Below are 21,185 nucleotides of genomic sequence, written 5' to 3' on the forward strand. Positions count from 1 at the left end.
AAATGCCCTCATCTCTAAAGATTTGGAAAAGAAAGGTAGCCCAATGTAGCACATAAGGTTGGGTGGGTAGAATCCAAACCTTAATTTATGGTAAATGTCAGACCTGACACAGAAATGTATCAAACATTTGAAATTTGAACCACCATCTGGATATTTGATAAATTTAAAGTACAGTAGATTATTAAGGGACAAAAAGTGGTTCAGGACAAGCTCTAGGTGTTTACTTCATGTGTACAGTGTACCTCAGGTGTCTGTGTATAAACACTAATTATCAGCTTTTCTTTGTCACTGGCTTTCTGGTTGTGCTCCCATTTTTCTCAATATGTGACATTTTACAAGCATTTTCCCCCTCCAGGGTTGCTGATGGCAATAACTCAGCCTTTTTCCCATGGTCTGAAATTGGAGTCTGGCTGCGACAACTCTGTTTGCATGCAGTTATTGTTCTGAATCTCACCTGTGATTTCATTTTGTTTCTCTTTCCAATCAGAAAATGAAGAGTTTGGCCCAAAGACGTCAGTCTGCACCATCTTTGATCTTTGTCAAAGCACTTAACAGATCTCGATCAGTCTCAAGGTGAGTCAGTGAGTTTTGCTGGCTCTACTGTTTTGCCGTTTCTCAGCCCAAAACTTGAAATGTTTTTGAGCTATTGTCCACACCAGGTTGTCAACCACAATTCAGGCTGCTCACTAGCTGCACAACTATAAAGCCTGCTGAAAGACCCAGCCCAGACGCCGGCTAATCTCCTAGAGGGGGTTTCCCCAGTGCTGTTTATACCCAACTGGGCAAGCAGAGCTGCTCCCCAGTTTGCAACTGGGCATGCAACATTTGGGCTGCTCAGTTCTAATTCATTTGGGGCTGGCTACGATTGCCTGCTGGGGAGGTGGCATGGGCAGAATAAGATTAATGTTTCCTACTTTCTGCCTTGTACACTTATGCAATGCCAGGCATAACTCAGGAGTGGTTATTGTGGGATTGTACAATTTAATTTGAGCTAAGTTTCTGTCATGGACTGCTGCATGGTACAGGCTCTCCAGGGCTCCGGAAGCACCTGCCGGTTTAGGACAATGCTGTGGGCCAGGATCTGGTGGTCACAGCCTTCTCCCTTCCAGCATGAGCAGCTTGCGAGGCTGCGTATGTGGGTGTGTGCGGGTGTGAAGCATTCAGCATTTTTTGTCTTCATCTACTGCCAGGATCAGCCGTTTCTCCTCCTTCCCTACCCCAATGTAAAGCTACCATAGAAATGGGAGTTTCTGTGGAGCTAGTCCACTGTCCAGCCCCAGCCCTGACCTGCCATTTGAAGTACTCTGAATACATAACTTTTGTCTTCTTGCACTACAGTTCATTAGACTTTAAACTTACAAAACATAAGTGTTTATCAAGAAGGGAACCATCTGGTAGGCTGTTAATGCTTCCAGCTGCGTAGAGCTCTTTACGAAGAAACATTATTGAGGGAAATTAAAGTATGGCTTTGTAAGGAATATTTTTTCCTACTATGTGATGTGTTAAGTAATCAGTATGTGAGCTTTGGAAAGTTTTTTGTGTTTGATCTAACTAATACCTGGTTTCATATTCATCATCATGGAGAATTCCACAGTATTTCAGAAACCTGTGAAAGTATTCTGTGAAAACATGAGAGTTGCAAAATAGGAAAGGAAAATGAGTTGAAACTACTTGCAGGTCTTTTTGCTGGCTGTGACATAAAAGAGGAAACTTAGAAATTAATTCCTAAAGGTGTTTGCACCTTTTTGTGTAGTCCAGTGACCTGAGCCTAGGACTGAGAGCCAGCAACATGTGATCTGGTTCTGTCTGTAAAATTTCTTCTGTGGCCTCTCTCTGACTTTGTCTCCAGGTCTTTAAAATAAGATGAATGGGTATTTTGTTACCCCTTCATGAGAATACTGAAATTGTTTACATTGTTTGTACTACCATATTTATTCTTAATTTACTATTATTTATTAATTGTATTTGTAGCTATGTTCATAATTGTGATACCACCTTTTGGGCATAGATAACACATTCATAATTGAGGTGCTGAAATTAGAGACGGACTATTACTATGGGGAGTAGGAATAACTGGAGAGTACAGGGACAAGAGATGGGATCTCTCAGCGCTTGGACTGTAAGGTTTCCTGCAGTTTATACACTTTATGTCTCCATAATGTCTTCCCCTCAAGCTGTCTTAACACTTGCTCCTCGATATTAAGAGAATGAACTATATTCAATGTTTATATTTCAGTCTTCTGTGATTTGCCTGCTGGGGTTCAGACATTTTTCTTCAATTCCATTTTTATTTTTTTGTTTGTTTTATTGCCTGCTCCGTAAGTATCAGAAATTGGACATAGGTGGAGAGACACTGAGTGGGATAATACTCAGCATGTACACTTTCACCTAAGAATTTTACGCTTTCATAAATGTAAATATGTCTTGCTTGTATAGCCCGGATCAGAATTATTTCCAGATCTGGTGTGTGGAAGGATTTTTTTGTAAGGCCAGGTGGCAGAAACTTTGTGGTGAAGAGGACTGAAGAGGGGAAAATGTTGCCTTGCTCTACAGTAAGGGCAATGCTTTGCCTAGCCAGTAGACCCTGCCGCTTTCACAACTGGTGGATGCTGCCTCAGTCTTGTCTGTCCTCTGCCTGTGGCATGCAACAATTTAGCTGCTCCTGTTGTTTTGAACTGAAGCTTGTGGCCATAGTGAGAGGTATTGGGTGAAGTCTGAGGACCCTGGAGCCAGAGCAGGTGATTTTGTAGCTTCAAATTCTATCAGTGTGTAACACTTTGGATGGTGTTTATTGTTGTTCACAGGAGCAGTAATTCTCACCTGTGCCTGACTTCCTTGTTTGGCAGTGCAAAATACATTCCTCTTCATCACCAAACTGATGGATGAGTTTGAACTTTCCACTTGGTTTGTGTAAATGCTTAACTCTTGTGAAGTACTTTCTCTTAAGGCGAGCTGAAGAGCAACAAAATGACTTCTCATGTTTTCTAATCTCCTCCAAATGTTTTATCTCAGACCTGTCTCAGCTCTTAGTTCCCCTTCTTGTAGACACAGCCAGCCTGCAAAATCCATTATTCTCCTCTGGCAGTGGGACTCCATAACACTTACTTGTTAATGGTTGATTAATGACTTGTAGATAATAAAGCTCCTATCTGAAGTTAGCAAACATCTGTAAGGGATTTATATGAATCCTCTCACCTCAGCAGCTGGCTCACCTCAATATTTGTTGAAATTAATGAACAAGTGCAAAGTTTAAAAGGGCAGGAAATACTTAGAAGCACAAGTCAGTTTGTATTTTTATACCACTTTATATGTCAGGTGTCTTTGGTTTATATACAGGGCACTTCCATAAAATGTGGTGGCACCCACTTTGGACAGACTTGCTTTGGGGCATTTTAAAGTTTATTAATGATATGTATTCAAAGAAACCATTGTGACATCTGGAGATGGCTATTTAGCATTCAGAGGATTACGTTTTTTTAATGGTAGTGGTGTTGTGGCTGTGATGGCACGAGGATGTGAGGCGAGATATCTGGCTGGAAAAAGCAGATGCTTGTTTGTGCCATTGTCCTCTTCTTCAGTCCTGAAAAAGAAGCAAATCTGAAAGTCTTGTGTGCTTAAAAGCTTGTCTTCTTTTTCTGCGCTGTATCATTTGGTTTAATGAAAGTTAAGCCTTCCTTACAAATCTTGCCTTGCCATGTCAGTCATATAAAAGGAGTTTCAAGATATTTGGCCTACAGAGAAATTCTGGGATGGCTGTATGGCACGGTGGTGCACAGATGTGCAACCACACTGTAATCCCTGCCTCACTCGACTGTAACTGCAGGCAGCAGAGGAACATAGTAAATAGTATAGTGGAATTTGGGCCCTTACTTCCAAGGGGTGAAAATATGCAGACTATTCATTGCCTCCTGTTTTTGCTTCTCTTCCTTTTTCCTATACAGTTCCTCTTTCCTCACAAAATAGTGATGAATAGGCATGTAAGGACTGTTTCACATCATCAGATGTCCTCTTTGGAAGCACTTTGAGCAAAGTTATTCTAGAAATACAATGGAAAAGTAAGCTTTTGATATTTTTCTTGGCTGATACTCAGATGCAGGAAAAATAAGTTTGATTGTTAACTCCGTTAGTGTGTATGAAATCAGCAAAGGATTCGGGTTAGTTATATTTGGCCCTGGACAACCTGTTCCGTGGTTGTAATTTTCCTCTTACTTTTTTTTGGTGTCCTTTAATGAAAACTGCACAACTTAATGATATACTTCAGTGCAACACAAATGTCTGAGGCCTGGATTTAAGCATCAGGTCTTGTAATCTCAAAATAATTGATATAGAATAATAAAGACTTGTTTCAAGCCAAATTTTCAGCCTTTGTTCTGCTGTCCCTCAAAACAATTTTCGTATGTAACAAAGCCCAAGCTACCAAGTTTCTGCTCTGCGTTGGCGGACTTCTGCTCGCATCTTGGATACTCCACAGGGACAGCCAAATTCTGTGTTGCAGTTGCTGGCAGCTTCCCCTTTCCTAATGCACACCTCACCAGATCTTTGAAAGTGATATTTTTACATGCTGAAACTTATTAATATAATTTCACAATTTCTGAGTCTGCATTACCATTTTTATATATGTGTCTCTACACACTAAAGGTGTTAAAATATCAGTAATGAAACTACTCTTTATTACAGTGCGAAGCATGTTTATGATGTTATTTTGGTGTAAGCTAGAAGCCGGGGTTGTTTTTAAAAAAATTAAGCATAATTTTTAAAAGGTTTTATGAACAAATCTTTAAAGAACCTGAGAAGGAAGTACCTAAAAAGGCACCCCCACCTGATTTCATTATTTGTATTTTACAGTAGAAAAAGTTAAAGGTAAAAACTGAGGGTTTCACAAGTTTTCAAGGTGTTTTTTTCCCTTCTGTATGTGGAAGCAGTATTGTGCCATTCACAGAGAGGCTGCTCTTCCTTCTTCCAACGCACAGTAAGTGATTCTGGCATGTTATCTTCCAGGGGTCCTGTGCCAAATGCTAACTATCCCAGATAACGAAGATCATATGTGTAATCTAGTAATACATTCCACTTGGCGCTAGTCAAATACAGAGTGTTCCCAAAGTCTTGGACATTGTGTTTTCAGGGTTTTAGTCAGAAGATATGTGGATGATCCAAGCTATGTGACTAGATGAAGACAAAAATAGAGACTTTTAATAAATGTAAATTGCCAGAAGGCCTTAACTGTCTTTTTTCACAGGGAAGATGAGTATTTGGTGTTTCAATCAAATCCAAGCGGGGAGGAAGGGAATAAAAGTTCATTGCAAGTAACCAACTTGTTAAGTAGGTATTTCGGTTGTAATAATTTTGCTCATTCTTCACTCGTTTCCATGGTAGCGAATAATTTTGCCTAGCAAAATAATCTCTGCGAGGCGCTTTTAGTTGGTGAGCCTCAGCTCCTTGGTACGGTACAGGGGCATCGAGCGGGAGCACCTGCTGCCCCACTGTGCCCCACAGCCATTTTGTTTACTGGCTGTCGCAGGATGAGGCCTGGTACGCCCCGAGCAGCCACTGTCCCCTCAGCTGTTGTGGCAGAGGCAGCCCCCTGGGCACCATGACAGCACTTGTTGGGGTGCGGAGCGGGGACGGCACCCACCTGGCTCCCGAGGCCGCCCTGCCGCCGAGGCGCCTCTTCCCGTCAGTCACCACAGCAAACCTGTCAGGTGGAGGAGCCGGACCTTTGGCTGTGGCCACCGTGGCCTGGCCGATCGATAGTGCCATTGCTGGCAGCACGCGGGGCATGGCCTTAGGGCCACCCTGCTGCAGGGCACCAGCCCTGGGATGGTGTGAGACAAATGGCGCTTGGCAGCTAAACCTCAGGGGCTTTGCAAGACAAAGGCTGCCATATTGCATGTGTGCACACTTCCGTGTGTGCCTGTGTGTGTCATACGTATGATCAATGTTGGGTTTTGCCTCCGAAGCTGTTACACGCTACCAGCGGTGATGGGAGAGACGAGCTCAAAACCAGGACAGGAGGTAGCATGGCCAGATACTGTCCCAGCCTCTGTCCATTTCAAATGCAGGTAGGTCAGTTCGAGGGGCAGGGTGTCCCTTGGAGGCTGCAAAATGGAGGTGAGGGGAGGGGATAACGGGGTAACAAGTCACTTTGAAGCTGGTGCCGTGGGCAGTAGAGGAAGATTTACCGTGTTTGAGGCCGAAGTGGCTGTCAGGCAAGCCAAGGCCTGCCTGACAGTTGCTCCCTGGTGTGGCCCTCACCTGCTGCCCCATGGCTTGTGAAAGGCCAACTCAGGTGGCGGAGGGCCGGGTAGCTAACGCTAGGCATGCACGTGCACAACTGAAACAACGTCTCTAAAGCCTCCCCCCGTGCCCTCGGCCACCCAAATGGTATGGTTGCAAGAAACGAGGGCACTTAAACGCCTTCATTCACCCTTAGGAAGAGGCATGCAGTGGAGGGGAGCCCTTGCCAGGCAGTCTTTCTGAAGCCGCAGGGCTCATGGTTTTTTGGGAAGCACACGCTGTTGTCAGAGTGGTTCCCCCAGGTGAAAATGAAAGTGGCAGCACACCGGGGGCAGCCCTGTGTTCTGCACTTCTCATCTTACAGTCCTTTGTCTGAGAGACTCCAATACACTCAAGGATACAGAAGAGCCATTTTATGAAAGAAAGGAAGAAAAAGGGCAAAATCCCACGAAATAGAGTTTCCCAATGTGAGGGACTAAGTACAGGCACTGCTTATTTTATCTTGACTTGTGATATTTCATAGCTTTTTCCATAAAGCTCGAGCTTCAGGAGTCATGTGCTTATAAAAATCACAGTTTCATTAGAAATCAAGTTTCTAGTCATCAAGATGGAGGGAAAATCCTGTTCCTAAAGACTCAGTTAACAAAACAAATGAAAAGTTCTTTGCTTTTGGGTTTAATTTTTAGATTTAATTCAGTCTCAAAACTTCTGATCAGGATTTTTTCTGAGATTTTCCATTTAATGAAAAGTTTTGATGTTTTAACATTTTATGCTTAATCTGATTGGGCAGAAATCTCTGTATGAGAACTTCCCCAAATTTCTTCCCTCAGTATGTCATGTTTCCCTATGTAAGGTAAGGATACATGAATTTGTAGAAAAACAGTGATTTTTAAAAAAACCAAAACACTATTTTGTATCAAATTGCTCTTCCTTTTTAATGGAATTGCACATAATTAAAATAACTTGTGATGATATTGTTCAAGTTGTCATTTTTATAGTATTTCTAATTCATGCTTGATTTACGCTAATTATGACACTGGAGTATTGTTTCCTTAAACCATGTGCTTGAACGCAAAAGTTATTTTTATGTAGTAATAGCTGGGGATAAAATTTTATTAACTGTTAACAAGGAACAAAGTGAACTTTCTGAGGCCTCAAATGGCCTTTTAACTCAGAGATTGGCAAAAAAAAGTTTTTTCTGTTTTGTTTTGTGTGTGAGCATGTGTGTGTATGTGTGCATATGTTTGTTTTTGATAAAACCCATCAGTTCTTCATTTATGACGTACAAACTGGCTTATAGCGATGTTTGTACATCTGGAGATTGAAATGAGCTGTGGCTCTCAGAGATATGCTGCCTTTTTTATTAAAAGAAAAGGACTAGAGGAAAAAAGAAGGAAGGCTTGGAAGCAGGGTTTTGGAGGGCTTGGAGTTTAAATGAGGGATTAATTTTGCAATAAATGACTAATAGTTTAACACTAGCGCTTTAAGCTGATTCCCCTTTGGGTAGAGTTGTGACAGTTTTAAGACAAGGGGCACTGCTCATCGGGATGAGCGCAGGGCTCTGCTTGTCCAGATGTCCCACTGTCCACATGTGCTTTTGGCTGTGGCCCATTTTGGGGGCTTTTTGGATTAGGCCTTGAGGCCTGGCAAAATGCAGCTGTTGTCCAGCCATTGTGTATCCCTGATTTTAAACAATAAAATCTCTGCCAAATGACAGTCTGGCCAAGCAGTTTGGGCAGCGGCCTACCTGAGGAAATCACAGACCGACTCGCTCAGACTGCTTTGTGATCGTTTATCTTGTGTAAACAAGCAGAAAACCTCTAATGATGTGCAGGCTGATGTGCAGCCTCTGGTTGCTCTCACCTCTGACAAGGGCCAGCATTAAATATGCGTTGAACTCTCTTCCTGGCTGATACGGCATCACTTCTGCTGTGCCAGTTCCTTCCTCATGGTGCACAAAACTGCTGGTGAGGAGTTTTTAATCACACCACAGGAGTAACAGTCTGTCTTTAGATTTCTTCTGTGCCCGTGTCTTAAGTGTTTGAGTACCAGGGGCTAGATCCAATAAAGGATAATAAGCCTCAAGGGCAAGACATGGGAATAATTTAGGTACCTGAATCTAAAATAGTGACTTAAAAAACATCATCTCAGTGGTTGCCTGACCTCCCAAGTGCCTTTGTTTTTTAGGGACTCTCCTACTGACCAAAGAGCTCCCCAAACACCTGGAGTTGTGCTTTTGCACATCCCAGTATGGCATGAACAGGTCTGTGTCAAAGAACTAAACACTGCTTCGTGTGAGGCTCCTGAGAAGCTCCATCCATGAGTCCACTATTTAACTGCCCGGGCAAGAGCAAGGCCCTCACAAAATTGTTGCAAATATTGCTGTCTTCTAAACCTCTGGCCGAGTCCATTTTTTTTGAGTGTTTTTTTAATAATTGTTTAGGGCAGTGGTTTCCAAACATGCAATATCAGGGCTGAAATGGGAAGGCTCATCAGGTATTTTGGCAGGGAGAGACCATGGTCTATGTTGCAACCAAGGTTTGTGCCATCTAGCAAGCTTGGCGTAAGCTACACTAGGCGTTTCTAGCCTGCTCCTTTGGCAGGTCCCCACAGACCACCACTGCTCTTTGTGAAACTGCTGGCCTCGAAGTCCGTGAGCTTTCGATGGATCACCCAGGTTCAGCTCTCTGCCTCCTTAGGCAATTCATCTTTTGCTTCCCAGAAGAGTAATGTAACTACTAAAGCAGAGGGTAGTTGGTGTGAGTGAGGACTTTCCTTCTCCCTCCCGCAGTTGAAGTTGGGCCACTCTGCAGAAGGACATGCAATGTTCCTGGGACCAAAAATCTTATGTTCACAGGAGCAAGCTTGGCTCTGTAGAAGAATGGTAAAAGCACTTACCTGGGAGGGGAAAGGCCTGCATCTGTTGCCAGGATTATTTTTGCATATCACCCACTGACACATCCATGTTCAGCCTGTCCTGTCCTCTAGCTGAAAGTGATTGTAAGTACTGAGATGAGTGTGCTGGTTTGGATCCTCATGCGATCTATAGGGAGCCTGTGCACTGAACACAGACTGCATTCAGTGGGAGTAGGTATCTCAGTACATCTAGGTGCATCCTAGGTCTTCATGGCAGGATTATTCAGAAAATGCAGAAAAGAATAGTAAAGACTTTCACCTGAATGAATAAGCAGAGCTGACATGTTTTCATCCACCTTCCTTCCCTCTCTTCCCTCTGCATTTTATTCTGGTAGTAAAACCATATCTAATATTTTGCAAGGCATCTCATTTTATCAGGGCTTCTCTGGAAACACATTTGGTTGCTGAGTTCCTCTGACTAAGCAACCTCACACTCATTCCCCTCTGTTTCGCTGTCCAAGAGCAGGACAGGCTTCCTGGTGGGTGGTGTGTCAGGTGTGACATGTATTTCTACAAGGAGGTCACTAATCAGACACAGGCAAGCTCTGCTGCTCTATCAAAGGTTCAAAAGCCTTTGATAAAAAAAGCCACGGGGAAAAAAAGTCATCATGGAAAAGGTTCTTGTGTTCTCCAGGTTGCCTTCTTTGCAGGTAACTGGCCTGTGCCTGCTTCTCCCTTACGTAAAGTAATTACCATCAGGTGCAGGGATATGGGGAATCCTTTAACAGCTTTTTTCTCCAGCTCAGATCACTGGTGGAACAGAAACCTCTGACTAACCTGCCTGAGTAGCTATGCAAAAAACTCATTGAATATGTAGGCAGTCCGTTATAGGAGAGCAAACCGGTGCATGTGGCTGCAACTAATTTGTCTGCTGGCTGTTCATAAGGAATCTGGGTCATTATACTTGCAATAGCTGGCAGCGACAGGCATATCAAGTAATCTCTTCACTATAATAGGATAATTCCTGTGCTGTAGTACTAGTATCAAAATATGGTTTAAAGCCCTTGGGGCAAACCAAAGCCAGATTTGTTCTTGTTACAGCTGGGACAGGTGCAGTGAAGTGACAATCCCGTTCTCCATGCGGCACCCATATTGGTCATCCCTTGTAGGGAAGCGGTCCTTAAAAATTTAAGCCAATACAAGGCCTGGGCAGATCCTCCCTTAACATCTGCAGTGGAGGTTTGTGGAGTTCACCCCAGAGTGTCCCACAGTTGTGGGGATACAAGCAAGGGTACGCAGCAGCAGCTTCAACGAGAGCTGCAGCTTGTGGGAGGATAAAGCATGGTGAAGGGGCTTATCTTTTAAAGGCAGTACTTGCGGCTATTTATAGGTCACTTTGTATGTGATTACTTTGTTTATAATCAGCAAGTTTTCTCCTGAAAAAGGGCAATCAGGGAACAGCAGCTAGTGGATTCCAGGTTTGCTTTACCTGGCCACATATTTAAAGTCTTGCACTGTTTTGAATGCATTTGTTTTTCATAAAACTCGTTGTTGCCTAACTGCAGACTCTACCCAGGTGGCACGAGCCAGGGAGGGGAAGAGCCTAGCTGAATTACTTCTTAAAGAAAGGGAAAATCAGAGGCTAAAGGGGAATGACTGTTGAGTAATGAGACTTTGAGAGACTGTGAGCAGCCCCCATGGTACTACCTGATAATTGAATGAGGTGACTGACAAGTAATAAACCTAGGCAGTCACCTAGAAAATGCTGTTTCCCTGTTAAAAGAACATGGTAACACAAGTGCCTTATTCTTGCCCATCTACAGCCTGTGTAACATGTAGCTGCAGACGATAGGGTAGGCAGATAGCCGCAGGCTCATTAACAGCCATACATGATGGTCCAGAAGGGATTTTTAAAGATGCCCACACCAATCTTTTCACCTCATGTGCACCTCAGCTTGAAATGACCTGTTTCTGCAGAGGTCTGCAGCATGTCCTGGCTATTTTTGGTAGCCCTGGCTATTACATGAGCTGTGCCGAACTCTTGTAATACAGTTTGCAAGAAGATATTTGAAACCCCCTTTTGAAGGAAAGGGTAGTTTTGTCCATGAGGTAACTCATGAGCTAGGCTTTTGAATGTCCCAATTGTGATTAAGTGGGATTAAATGTCCCAATTGTGATTGCTGCTTCCCCAAAAAATTAAGTAGGACAGAAACCTTATCCCTTCAGGCTACTAAAATAATATTGGATCCTCCTAGGGGGACATGGGTGAAACTGAGATCCCAGAGTGCTCCCCTGTATGCCTCCTTGGAATGGGTGGGAAGGAGCCATGGTGGAAGTGGCAAAGGTGGCCTGTGCCTCCTGACTTCTTGTAGGCCACAAGAAGCTCCAAAAAGCCCAGACAACCATGGTACAGAACTGCAGTGCTGGGGTGTTAAGTTCTGGCCTTTTCTTTGCCCTCTGTTCATCCTATTTTTTTTCCTTTTTTTCTTTTCCTTTTTTTTTCTTTTCCTTTTTCTTTCCCCCCCAAGGTCACTTTTTTCCTGACTTTTTTTCATCTGAACAACGAAATCTTTGTCTGGGTAGACAATGCCTGGAATGCCATTTCCCTGGTGCAACTGGAATGGGAGAGTAACTCAAGGTGGTGGTGCTGTGTCACTCAGCAAAAATGAGTGGGAACTGCAGTGGGGAATAGAGGATCAATTATTTCAAAGGCCAAAAAAGGCTTTATTGACTTCTACATGTGAATATGTCCTCCCCCAAACATCTCCCCTGCTCAGGGAGACTTGGACCAAAACCCCTTGGACTTGTTGATTGCTAGCAGAGCTGTATAGCAGGACTGGAGGACACCCACACTGCAAGAACTTTTTGATAGGCTTTAAATAACTTGCACTAAATTCTTTTCTGGTGGAAATAGGCAAAATATGACCGAAACGTGTGGTGCTAATTTATACCAACAGAGAATTTTGCCCTGGTGCTGAATTTTCAGAATAAACACCTTGCAGCTGTTTGTTAAAATAAAACAAAAAACCTTGGAAGTAAACCAAACCACAAGTGTGTTTCCTGTCTCCAGCCACCACACTGTAGTACATATTTGCTCTGCAGAGAATATTGTCCTTTTGGCTATGTAGAAATTACTTAAGTGCAGCTTGTTTTCACTTAAGCTGCCAAGCTTCCATCCTGAAATGTGTGAGGATTTTTTTTAATGATGCATTTTACCCTACAGCTATGTGATATTTTACTGCAAGTCTTAATCGTTTACTGATTTTTGGAAGACTACAGAAAAATAATACAGTTACACCTTGAACATTTAGTGTAAACCACATTATTCATCATAGTAATTTTCATTACTTTTAATAAGATTTTGACATCATGCAAAGATGATTTCAGGTACTTACAAAACAACCTTTAGAATCCTAGAATAATGTAAGTTGGAATATTTTCTTGATATATTTTGAATTAAAATGTGTACACTGAGTTTTAGAAGCAGAGGAGTGGTACCCGATTTCCTAAATATGAGTGGTAGCCCTGATTTCTGCCCTAAAATGTAAATGTATCTATTTATCTGAGGAAAACTTGCTCCCAATCTCTATTAATATTCATCTTCCTTCTATTGTCTAGGCTTGTGCTTGCCCTGCCTGGGCTGGAGAGGGGGTTGCAGTGCATTTTGATCCAAAAGCTCTGTGACCCTATTGGGACTCACTGCTTTATCTTGGGTGCGGTATCTTCTGCTGCAGATTGCTGAGGTCCAGCTGCTTGCACGGGTAGAGTGAGGATAGCCCTGTGCTAGAGGCTGTGAAGTGGAGCCGACGCATGCCTGTGGCAGAGGGCTTTCTGTGGGATCCACAGGCACAGTCCATGAGGGAAAACACAGGGGTGAGAGGTGACTGCCTCAGATTTGTTCATTATTCGTAAAAAAGAAGTTGCAGCCAGTAAAGCACACTTACCAAGTAGGAGCAGGCATTTTAATACTTAGAAAATAACTAATGCTCTTTGAAAAACTGAGCACAATCTTACTTGTTTCATTGTACAAAAGCCACTGTACGTGATGGTGATGGCCTAGGAGACTTTAACGGAGTGCTGCAGAAAATAGCCTTGCTATTTCTGGAATGCTGCACTGTTTTCACAAAGTGCTCCTTCAACTGTATAAGATTTACCATAGATAACAGCAAGCAAACATGCTCAGCATCCTCAGAAAGAAGCTCCCTTAGCATAGCAGAGATCAAGTTGGCAGCAGATTTTCAGAAATGGGTTGGCAGCCCATGTGATTAAGAGAGTTTTATGCTTGTCTCCCCAAGTCCCTTCTATAAATAGTCAGTGTAAGATTACAACAGCATACTAACTTTGTGTCGGCCCATATCTTACCTACCACCTTCCTGGAAAACACTCCTACCCTCCAGGCTGATACTTTTTGTGCTTACGTTCACCCTCCAGGTATAATTATTATTTATTAGAATAAAGTGCTGCATAAATTTAGATGAAAAGCATATTCCGAATCATGAGGAGTCAACGTGGGAAGAAGCACCAAAGATCCTGAGCACGTGCGTGACTCCCCGAGGGCACTGGTCATGGCTGGAAGGCAGTGACAGTAGTGAGTGGTTGCCACCTTTAAAAATGCAGAGGATTTTTTTTATATAATCTGCCTGCCTAAACAGGGCTCTGAGCTGCAGATTGCTCCATGTGGGTGAGCCTTGTCTGCGTGGAGCCTCGTTCATGGCAAGAGGAGCTGCAAGTGCTCGGCCCTGAAGCCAGCAGGTTTTTGTGTGGCCATGCAAACAGGTAGTGGGGATGGAGCAGGCTGGGCCGAGCAGCTCTTTTCAAACCATGTGCTTTAATGAGCTGTCAGTATGATAGAGGCTAAATTCATCAGGAGCATAAGCAGGACCATCTCTGTTGTCTTGCGTTCAGTCCCAAGCGTGGCCATTCGGTTTCAGTGTACAAAACCAGTTCTTCTTTCACTTCGTTTTTCACTCTTCTCTTTTCTCATACCAAATGTGATGATCCATTATCATGATATTGTCAGGTTGGCCAGGATATGGTACAAGTCACATCCAAATTATCATTTATGATGAAATTAGATATGTGTTGAAGTCCTGAAATGTTAATATTGCACTTGAGTGCACTGTAAGCAACCCTGTGATGCAGATCAGCACTCACTGCTGTGTTTACAGGTTTGGGGTTTTTTTCCACCTTATCTCAGGGCTTGCACACCAAATTGGAGCTCTTTTCTTTTGGTTGGTTAAAGAATTGTTCTCAATACCTTAATAAGTTAATTATCTTGAATGCAAAATACCCTCTAGCCACAAAACATGGGTAATGTGTCTTATGTGCTAAAGGTTTTGCAGCAGTAAACCATCTTGGCTTCCAAGCTCCAATTAGCAGGGCCTGCCTCATTAGCAAAAATAGGAAGCAAGCATCTATTAAGCTGCTATCAAAGTTCCTTCTCACAGGAAGTTTTAGGAGCTTAAGGGTCTGAGTAGGAGGCACAGAAAAAAAGTGCAAATATTTTTACCTGATTTCCAATATAAGCTCTATTAAGAAAATGAAGGAACTTGACTTCTAGATCAGGCTTGCTTTTTGGGGGTATCTCTGCTGGTCACAAATCACATGTCATCCCTGACTGATATATCCATTTTGGCAAAAATCTGTAATGTGGGCTGGGCTGTAGACGTTTCTCACTGTGCAGGTAGCTGCTGTTTTCACTAGCCTTGAAAGGGTGTGAATAGCTCCTGCTTCTCTCAGTGGGTTGCTCCAGCCCAATGCTGTGAGTCCCTGATGATAAAGTACATGCTTTACTGAGAGACATTGAAGTTGAAAATTCATTGGCTTTATTTTTCCTAAAAGATAAATTGCTGGTTCCTTAGAGCCATCCAAAACTGGCCTTTGAGATAGACAAAATAAGTCTGTCGTCTCTGAACACCATGAGGAGAGTTGGCAGGTGCTCTGCTTGGTGGCCTCTCTAGCCTGTAGCCAAAACAAGGTTAGGTTTATGGTGTAAGCTGCAAATTCTATGCGTGTAGGCACAAAACTGGAAAGAGCTTCTGGTCCTTACCTGGGCTTCAGCACTGGCACAAGCTTGCAGTATTTTTGCTTATGTTACCTATGTGTGAAATGAGTGTAGGCTAAGTTGTTCACTGTGAGAGGAATTTGGAAAGGAATTATGTATGTGTAAGTATTGGACAGACCATGTGCAGCTTCTCATGTGGCTAGGCTGAATCAGATTTCAGCCTTTTGAATAGCTGCCATTTTACTGCTCTGCTAATGAAAAGATGCATTTCTCACCTGTGAAGGACTTCAAAGGTTAAAGAGCAAAGTTGTATTTTATTTTAATAAGTATCAGTCATGCGGAGAGCATTGGTGCTACATCACTAAAGGAAATCAATTTCTGTGGCTGCAGAGATATCATCAGTGGAGAGAAGTTCTGGCAGGGAATGATAACCAAAACAACAAAGTAAGATTTAGGATGGAGCATGAGCAGTCTGTGAGAGGGATGTCATATAGCTGAGATACCTGCAATAGCTCATTCCAGCTTAGGCACCTTGGAACAGATTGTTCCCCTGAGGCTTCTTATAGCTTAATCTAAATCATAGATAGGCTGAAGTCATCATCGACTGAAATCAAGGGAAAACTTCCCAATGGCATAAATGACATTTGGATCATGGAGTTAGTAACCACTTAACATGGGCTGTTAAACTCTCCTTTGGAAAGTGTAATTTCTTTCATCATTTTCACTACAAATAGAGAATAAAGCTGACATCTCCATTACACCAAGAATAAACATTTTGGGGGTCATGCCATTCAGGTATCAGTTTTACTGAGAAAGCCCAAGGAAGCTCTGCAGGGGGAAGAAGAAGGGGATTTTGTGCTTTTGTGGTTTCTGGTAAATACAGGATTGATGAAGTGAGCAGTGATGTGTTGCTTTCACACTGAATGCAACGGGGATGTATTTTTTCAATGTTTGGCTGACTTCTTTGGACTTCAATTTCACATATTACACCTACAAAATTGAAGAGTTCTTTTAAATCATTGTGTCTTTTAAATAGGCACAAAATGCCTATTTTGATTAATTTGAAAAAATAATAGGTGTAAAAATTTAGGCTCTGGAAATGCCAGGAGAAAAATCTTCAGTTATCTTTCTAATAATTTCAGCCAGTACAGTGATTTTAGTCTTTTCCTGAATAACTCAAGAATATCTCTGTAGATATCCTCAAATTACAGAATTTACTCCTTGGTTAAAACCACACATGGAAATTTTAGACTCCCAAAATAGTACTTTTAGGAAGAAATGTCCACTTGAGACTAGAGATTTACAATGGCGATGCCATCTAAACATCAGTATCAGCCTGCCTTCTACACACAGTGGAACATGGCTGATGGCTGACTCTGCAGGACATCCCCATCTTTTGGAAATCAGTTCACAACTCCTTCTTAGCAAGCTTGGCAGATGGCCTTTTTTTCTGCTAAACTGGAAAGGTGTTACTTTGTGGGATTTTTACATGTGTTAATCACAGAATGACTTTTAAGAGAACACAGAGAAGGCCCTATATCACTTACTTTTACTTTTTAAATTATATCAGAAATCATATTGACTTAGGTACTGATTTTTGCATAATTCTATGAAAAGGAATTTTCAAAGAGTCAGTATTCGAGTGCTTAGCACTTTTTCAAAATTAGACCCATTTAATGGCCAGAAAAATCAGTGAGCCATTAAAAACTGAACTCTAAAAATACCTCTCTTATATAAATCCCTATGCCTGAAGGTATAGCTGATCTGCATTTTCTTCAATGTAGCAAACCGTGGGTTTCATTCATGTCTTGTAACAATGGAACGTTAATTGAGAGGATCAAAAGCATGATTTCCAAAACACATTTTTTGTCACTGCTGGTGAATTTCCTCCATGTTCCTTCGTCCTGGGGCTTTAGAAGGTTCTGGTTGAATTAATGGCTTTGATTTTTTCCCCTTTGTTGGAAAGGAAGAAAATATTTTCACTTTTTTTTGATAAGACTTATCAGGTAAACTCTATTAAAGTATATGAGAGTGCTTGTTAGAGTTCAGATGACAGAGAAGCTTGAGAGGCATTGGGTCAAAAGGCAGATTTCATTAAAATAACTGATTTATGTTATTGCATTTTCCTGTTCTAAAACCAAGTTCAATTTGCTCGACCCCTGCTGGCATTAATAAACCTACTGCACCTTCCTTTGCTTAGCTGCATGACAAAGATTTTGCTTAGTTTAACTTGAGAGATTCCCGGGCTTACAAATCAGGATGTAGAAAATGTACAAATGGGAATAATCAAATAGAGTTACCTATATGGAGACATATGAGCCTGAACCTACAGGAAAGTCAGTCGGGGCAGGCACTTCAGTATGATTTTATGAATGTTTCTGCTGATTTGGTTACAGCAGTGTAACATGAAGAGTTTTTTCTAACTATTGTTGTTACTGGGTTCAAATATAAGTGAGTATTTCCCTGACTTAACCTTTGAGGTGAAGGCTTTCACACAGATGGACTGCTCATCATTCCTGATTTCTAAGTTTCTGTGCCAAGTGCTGCTAGGGAGTTTATGAAATTGAGTCCCAGTAACCTGTCAGGCACTGATGAACTGGTGAATTGATGAATTCCCCGTCCCACGGAAGTGGCAGGGTAGGAGAGATGCTTGCTCTTCCCCTGACTCCTGTTGCTGGCCACACAGCACTGTTGTATTGGACCAAAACTCCTCTCTCTGCTTTAACCTCCACACTCCTGGACACCCCTTCTGCTGAGGAATGATCAAATAATTTCAGGTTTGCATTATTCATTCTGAAAGTCATTCGTCTTCTTTCCCTCTTCCCTGAAGAGGTAGGTAATGAAAGACAAGATTAAAACACAGTTTAAGACAGATTAAGTTGAGGAATTCTTTCAAAAACTCAGGCTCCCAGCCAGAAAGGGGAAACCAAAGCCAAGGTAGAGATCCTCACCAGCTCCTTACAGATCAGTGAAAGTGTGTCCTGCTAATGTAGGCCAATCTCAGAGCTTATCCTTTCTCTCCCAGCTGTCAGGATTTCCTAAATAATTTCCCGAGTAATCCAACCACAGGCTTCAAGGAGAGGAGGGCTGGGAATCATCCAGTCTCTAGGAGAGGTGCAAGAAGGTTTATGACCTTTTTTTGAAGGTTTTCTTTGCTCATTCTTGTTTTCTTTCATATCTCTCCCATATGTTTTGTGACTTTCACTGTATAAGGTCCATTTCTTCTCCCAGCAAAGTCATTAGGTGTTTGTCATCCATTCTAGCGGGATCAGGAATAAACTATAATCATAAAGCTGGTCACTTCAGCCTTTCCTTGCCAAGCTGATTCTGCCAAGTTTTAGCTTAATTTTTCTTTTTTTTAACAAGAAAAAAAAAGTAAATACATTTGAATAAAAATTGAACTGATTCATTCAACCAAAGGGAAGTGGAAGTGGTTAATTTGGAGGCACCTATAAGGAAAGCAAATAATTGAAAAGTTGCATTTAAAAATCATGAGTAAAGATCCTGATGGGTCATGGTTTTAAACCAGAAATTTATTATTTAAGGTACACCAGAGTATAGGAGACGCAGGTTCAGTTCTCTCACCTGCTTGGGAGAATTTGAAGCCATGTCTCTGGCTTTCCAAGGGAGAGCCTGACCTGCAACCAGCTTCTAGAGAACCCTGGAGGAGGAGTGTCCTCCCCTCAGACCCTCACATTCATTCAGTTCGGCAACGTATAAATAGACATTTGTTAGGGTGAGGCTCAGAAACTAGGGATATCCTGTCTGGGTGAGCGAACTGACCGTCGTGCCAGAGAAACTCTAATTTCTGCTTCAATGTCATGCTTTATGTCACGCAGAACAGTTAGATCAGGAGGGGTTGCAGGAATCATGTCTCCACCATCAGTAACCTTCGACTGCAACCTACTCGATACCTCCTTAGAAAAGATCAGTGTCTTCCAGGAGCCTGATCTGTCCCCCATAGACCTGCTGGATTATCCAGCAGCCTCTAAACACCACAGCCACAGACCAGCATAGCCATGCTCCAGTCACGTAAGTAAACCCTGCAATGGGAGCTTACTTCAGTGTTGGTTGTGCACTGGGAGAGAGGCAGAGCTGCCTCTTTTCATGTTGCATCTAGTACATGGTCTGTATCTAGCAAAGTTCAGTTGCACCTTATGTTAGTCCTTGGTTCTGAATAATTTCTGTAAATTGCTCTTGACCCCAAGTACAAGTCTCCTTCTGACCAAGGTGGGTGTGCAGTTATCCCTTTGTCATGCATATGTCTTCAGCCTCTGGGGAGCTATAGAAGGTGCGGTATTTTCTCTAAGACTTCAGTACAACCGGACACAAATACAAACAGACAAAATGGAGAGGGCTGTATTTGAATTTTGCTAAATGCTATCCATGTGCTTTGGCTGTAAAAGATTCAGTGAGGACAGTCCCTAACAGATTTTGTCTCCGAATTAGACTGCTGGATTATCTTCATTGCCCCTCTCACCTTTCACTGAAACGTGGTCAAATAAATTCTTTTTGGCAGTGGGTGTAGAAAGTTGCTGCCTGGTTCTCACTCACAGGCAATAGGCTGATTCACTTTCCTTTACTCCCTTTACTTCCTTTTTCAGGGAAGGCTGCTTCTCCCCCATCAGCCCAGAGGCATGTCCCCTTGTGCAGTCTTTCATGTGCCACAACCGAACGTTCATCCTGGACGGCCACGTGCAGCTGAAGACGGGTCTGCAAACCCAGGAGCGACACCTTTTCCTCTTCACAGACCTTCTGGTTGTTGCCAAGTCCAAGTAAGTATGGCACCTCCGGCACTGCTCCTACAGAGCAGCCCTTTTTCTCAGCAGAGCATAACATGGATTTCCATAATGCTTTTTTAGTAGCAAATCTTCCCTAAATCATAAGGAAGCTTTTTATTTGGTCAATGGAAGTTGGGTGCCTGACCTCTTCAGGCACCTTTGAAAACCCCATGGCCATAGAGGAATTCCAGGATGCAACATTTTAAAGAAGTATCAGATGTTCCTGAATATATTGTTTGCATTGTATCATCTTCCCTGCTTTGGGAGCGCAGTGTCATAGAAAAGACTCATCGGTGCTCGACTGTGTCCATTGCGCTGCCTTCAACTGACTGTTGTGTTTTAGACAGGTCATCTTCAGTCCTATAGGGTGTGCATAACACCGGTGGCTGTGTCGCAGAAGGGCTACAGGTCTTAACGCTTACCTGGAAGCTGCTTTGATACACAGCAGTGATGAGCAGTTATATAAAAATAGAGATTGCAGGTGGCATCGGAGTGTAAGTTGTGCTGTGCCAGGAGGAATGTGGGGAAGGGGAAGGAGAAAGGAAGCGATGCTGAGCAGTCTGGGTAGTGTTCATGTGTAATCAGGCTTGCTGCTGAGCTCTGATTATTCACTCTACCATTCACAATTAAATCAGATTTACAAGCTGTGTCTAGCATGCCAGCTTTGTGCAGCATTTTTGGTTTAAGGCAATTTTAGAGGGTGCTTTCACTTGTTGTTATGGGTTATGGGGAAATAATCATAAAAAATCGTGATGCAGCTTCATTCTCTGTTAGGCACTGTGTTTGTGGTTTCACAGGGTGGGTAATCTCGATGTGGATCCTGGGCTTTTGCTTAAGCAATTGTTTCAGAGGCTGCTGGGAAAAGCCAGAATAAATCTGTGTTTTCTGTGGAAATCTGACCTGTGTCCGTTTGAATCCCACATAGTAAATGTAACCCCCCCAGCTGAACTTCTTCACTTGATGTAGTGTGACAACACAGAGGATATTTTACCCAAAAAATGTTCCACTAGGGGTGGGTGGTGAACATAAGGATATTTAGGGGAAATCTTGCTATTCTACCAGCAGTAGCAGTAATAGCATTGTCACTGTATTTATGTAATTTATGTAATTTAAGCTTTCAAATGTTAAATATTTGCAACTTACCTAGGCTTCTAGGCCCCTTTTATAGTTACTGAGGGAAAGCCAGCACCTTCCTGCAGGAAAATCACCTGACCCTGAAAGAGTGCTGACAGTGGGTGAGGGGAGTCACGCTCTTGGGGGTCTCTCGTTCTGTCCACTAGCTATTCAGCGGGCATAGTCTCACTAGCTTA

At 42.6% G+C, this 21,185-nt stretch overlaps 1 protein-coding gene across 1 annotated transcript in view; it reads left to right on the forward strand.

Moving 5' to 3' along the window:
- The first annotated feature begins 490 nt into the window (after positions 1–490).
- The window catches only part of ARHGAP20 (Rho GTPase activating protein 20), a 50,517-nt gene continuing 29,822 nt past the window's right edge, over positions 491–21,185 (forward strand). Inside the window, exons 1-2 of the mRNA XM_009574931.1 lie at positions 491–573; positions 19,699–19,869. Of these exons, the coding sequence (XP_009573226.1) occupies positions 491–573; positions 19,699–19,869 (254 nt within the window). The remainder of the gene's footprint in view (positions 574–19,698; positions 19,870–21,185) is intronic.

This window comes from Fulmarus glacialis, unplaced genomic scaffold (assembly GCF_000690835.1).
Source record: "Fulmarus glacialis isolate BGI_N327 unplaced genomic scaffold, ASM69083v1 scaffold36193, whole genome shotgun sequence".
In the NCBI taxonomy this organism is placed as follows: Eukaryota; Metazoa; Chordata; class Aves; order Procellariiformes; family Procellariidae; genus Fulmarus; species Fulmarus glacialis.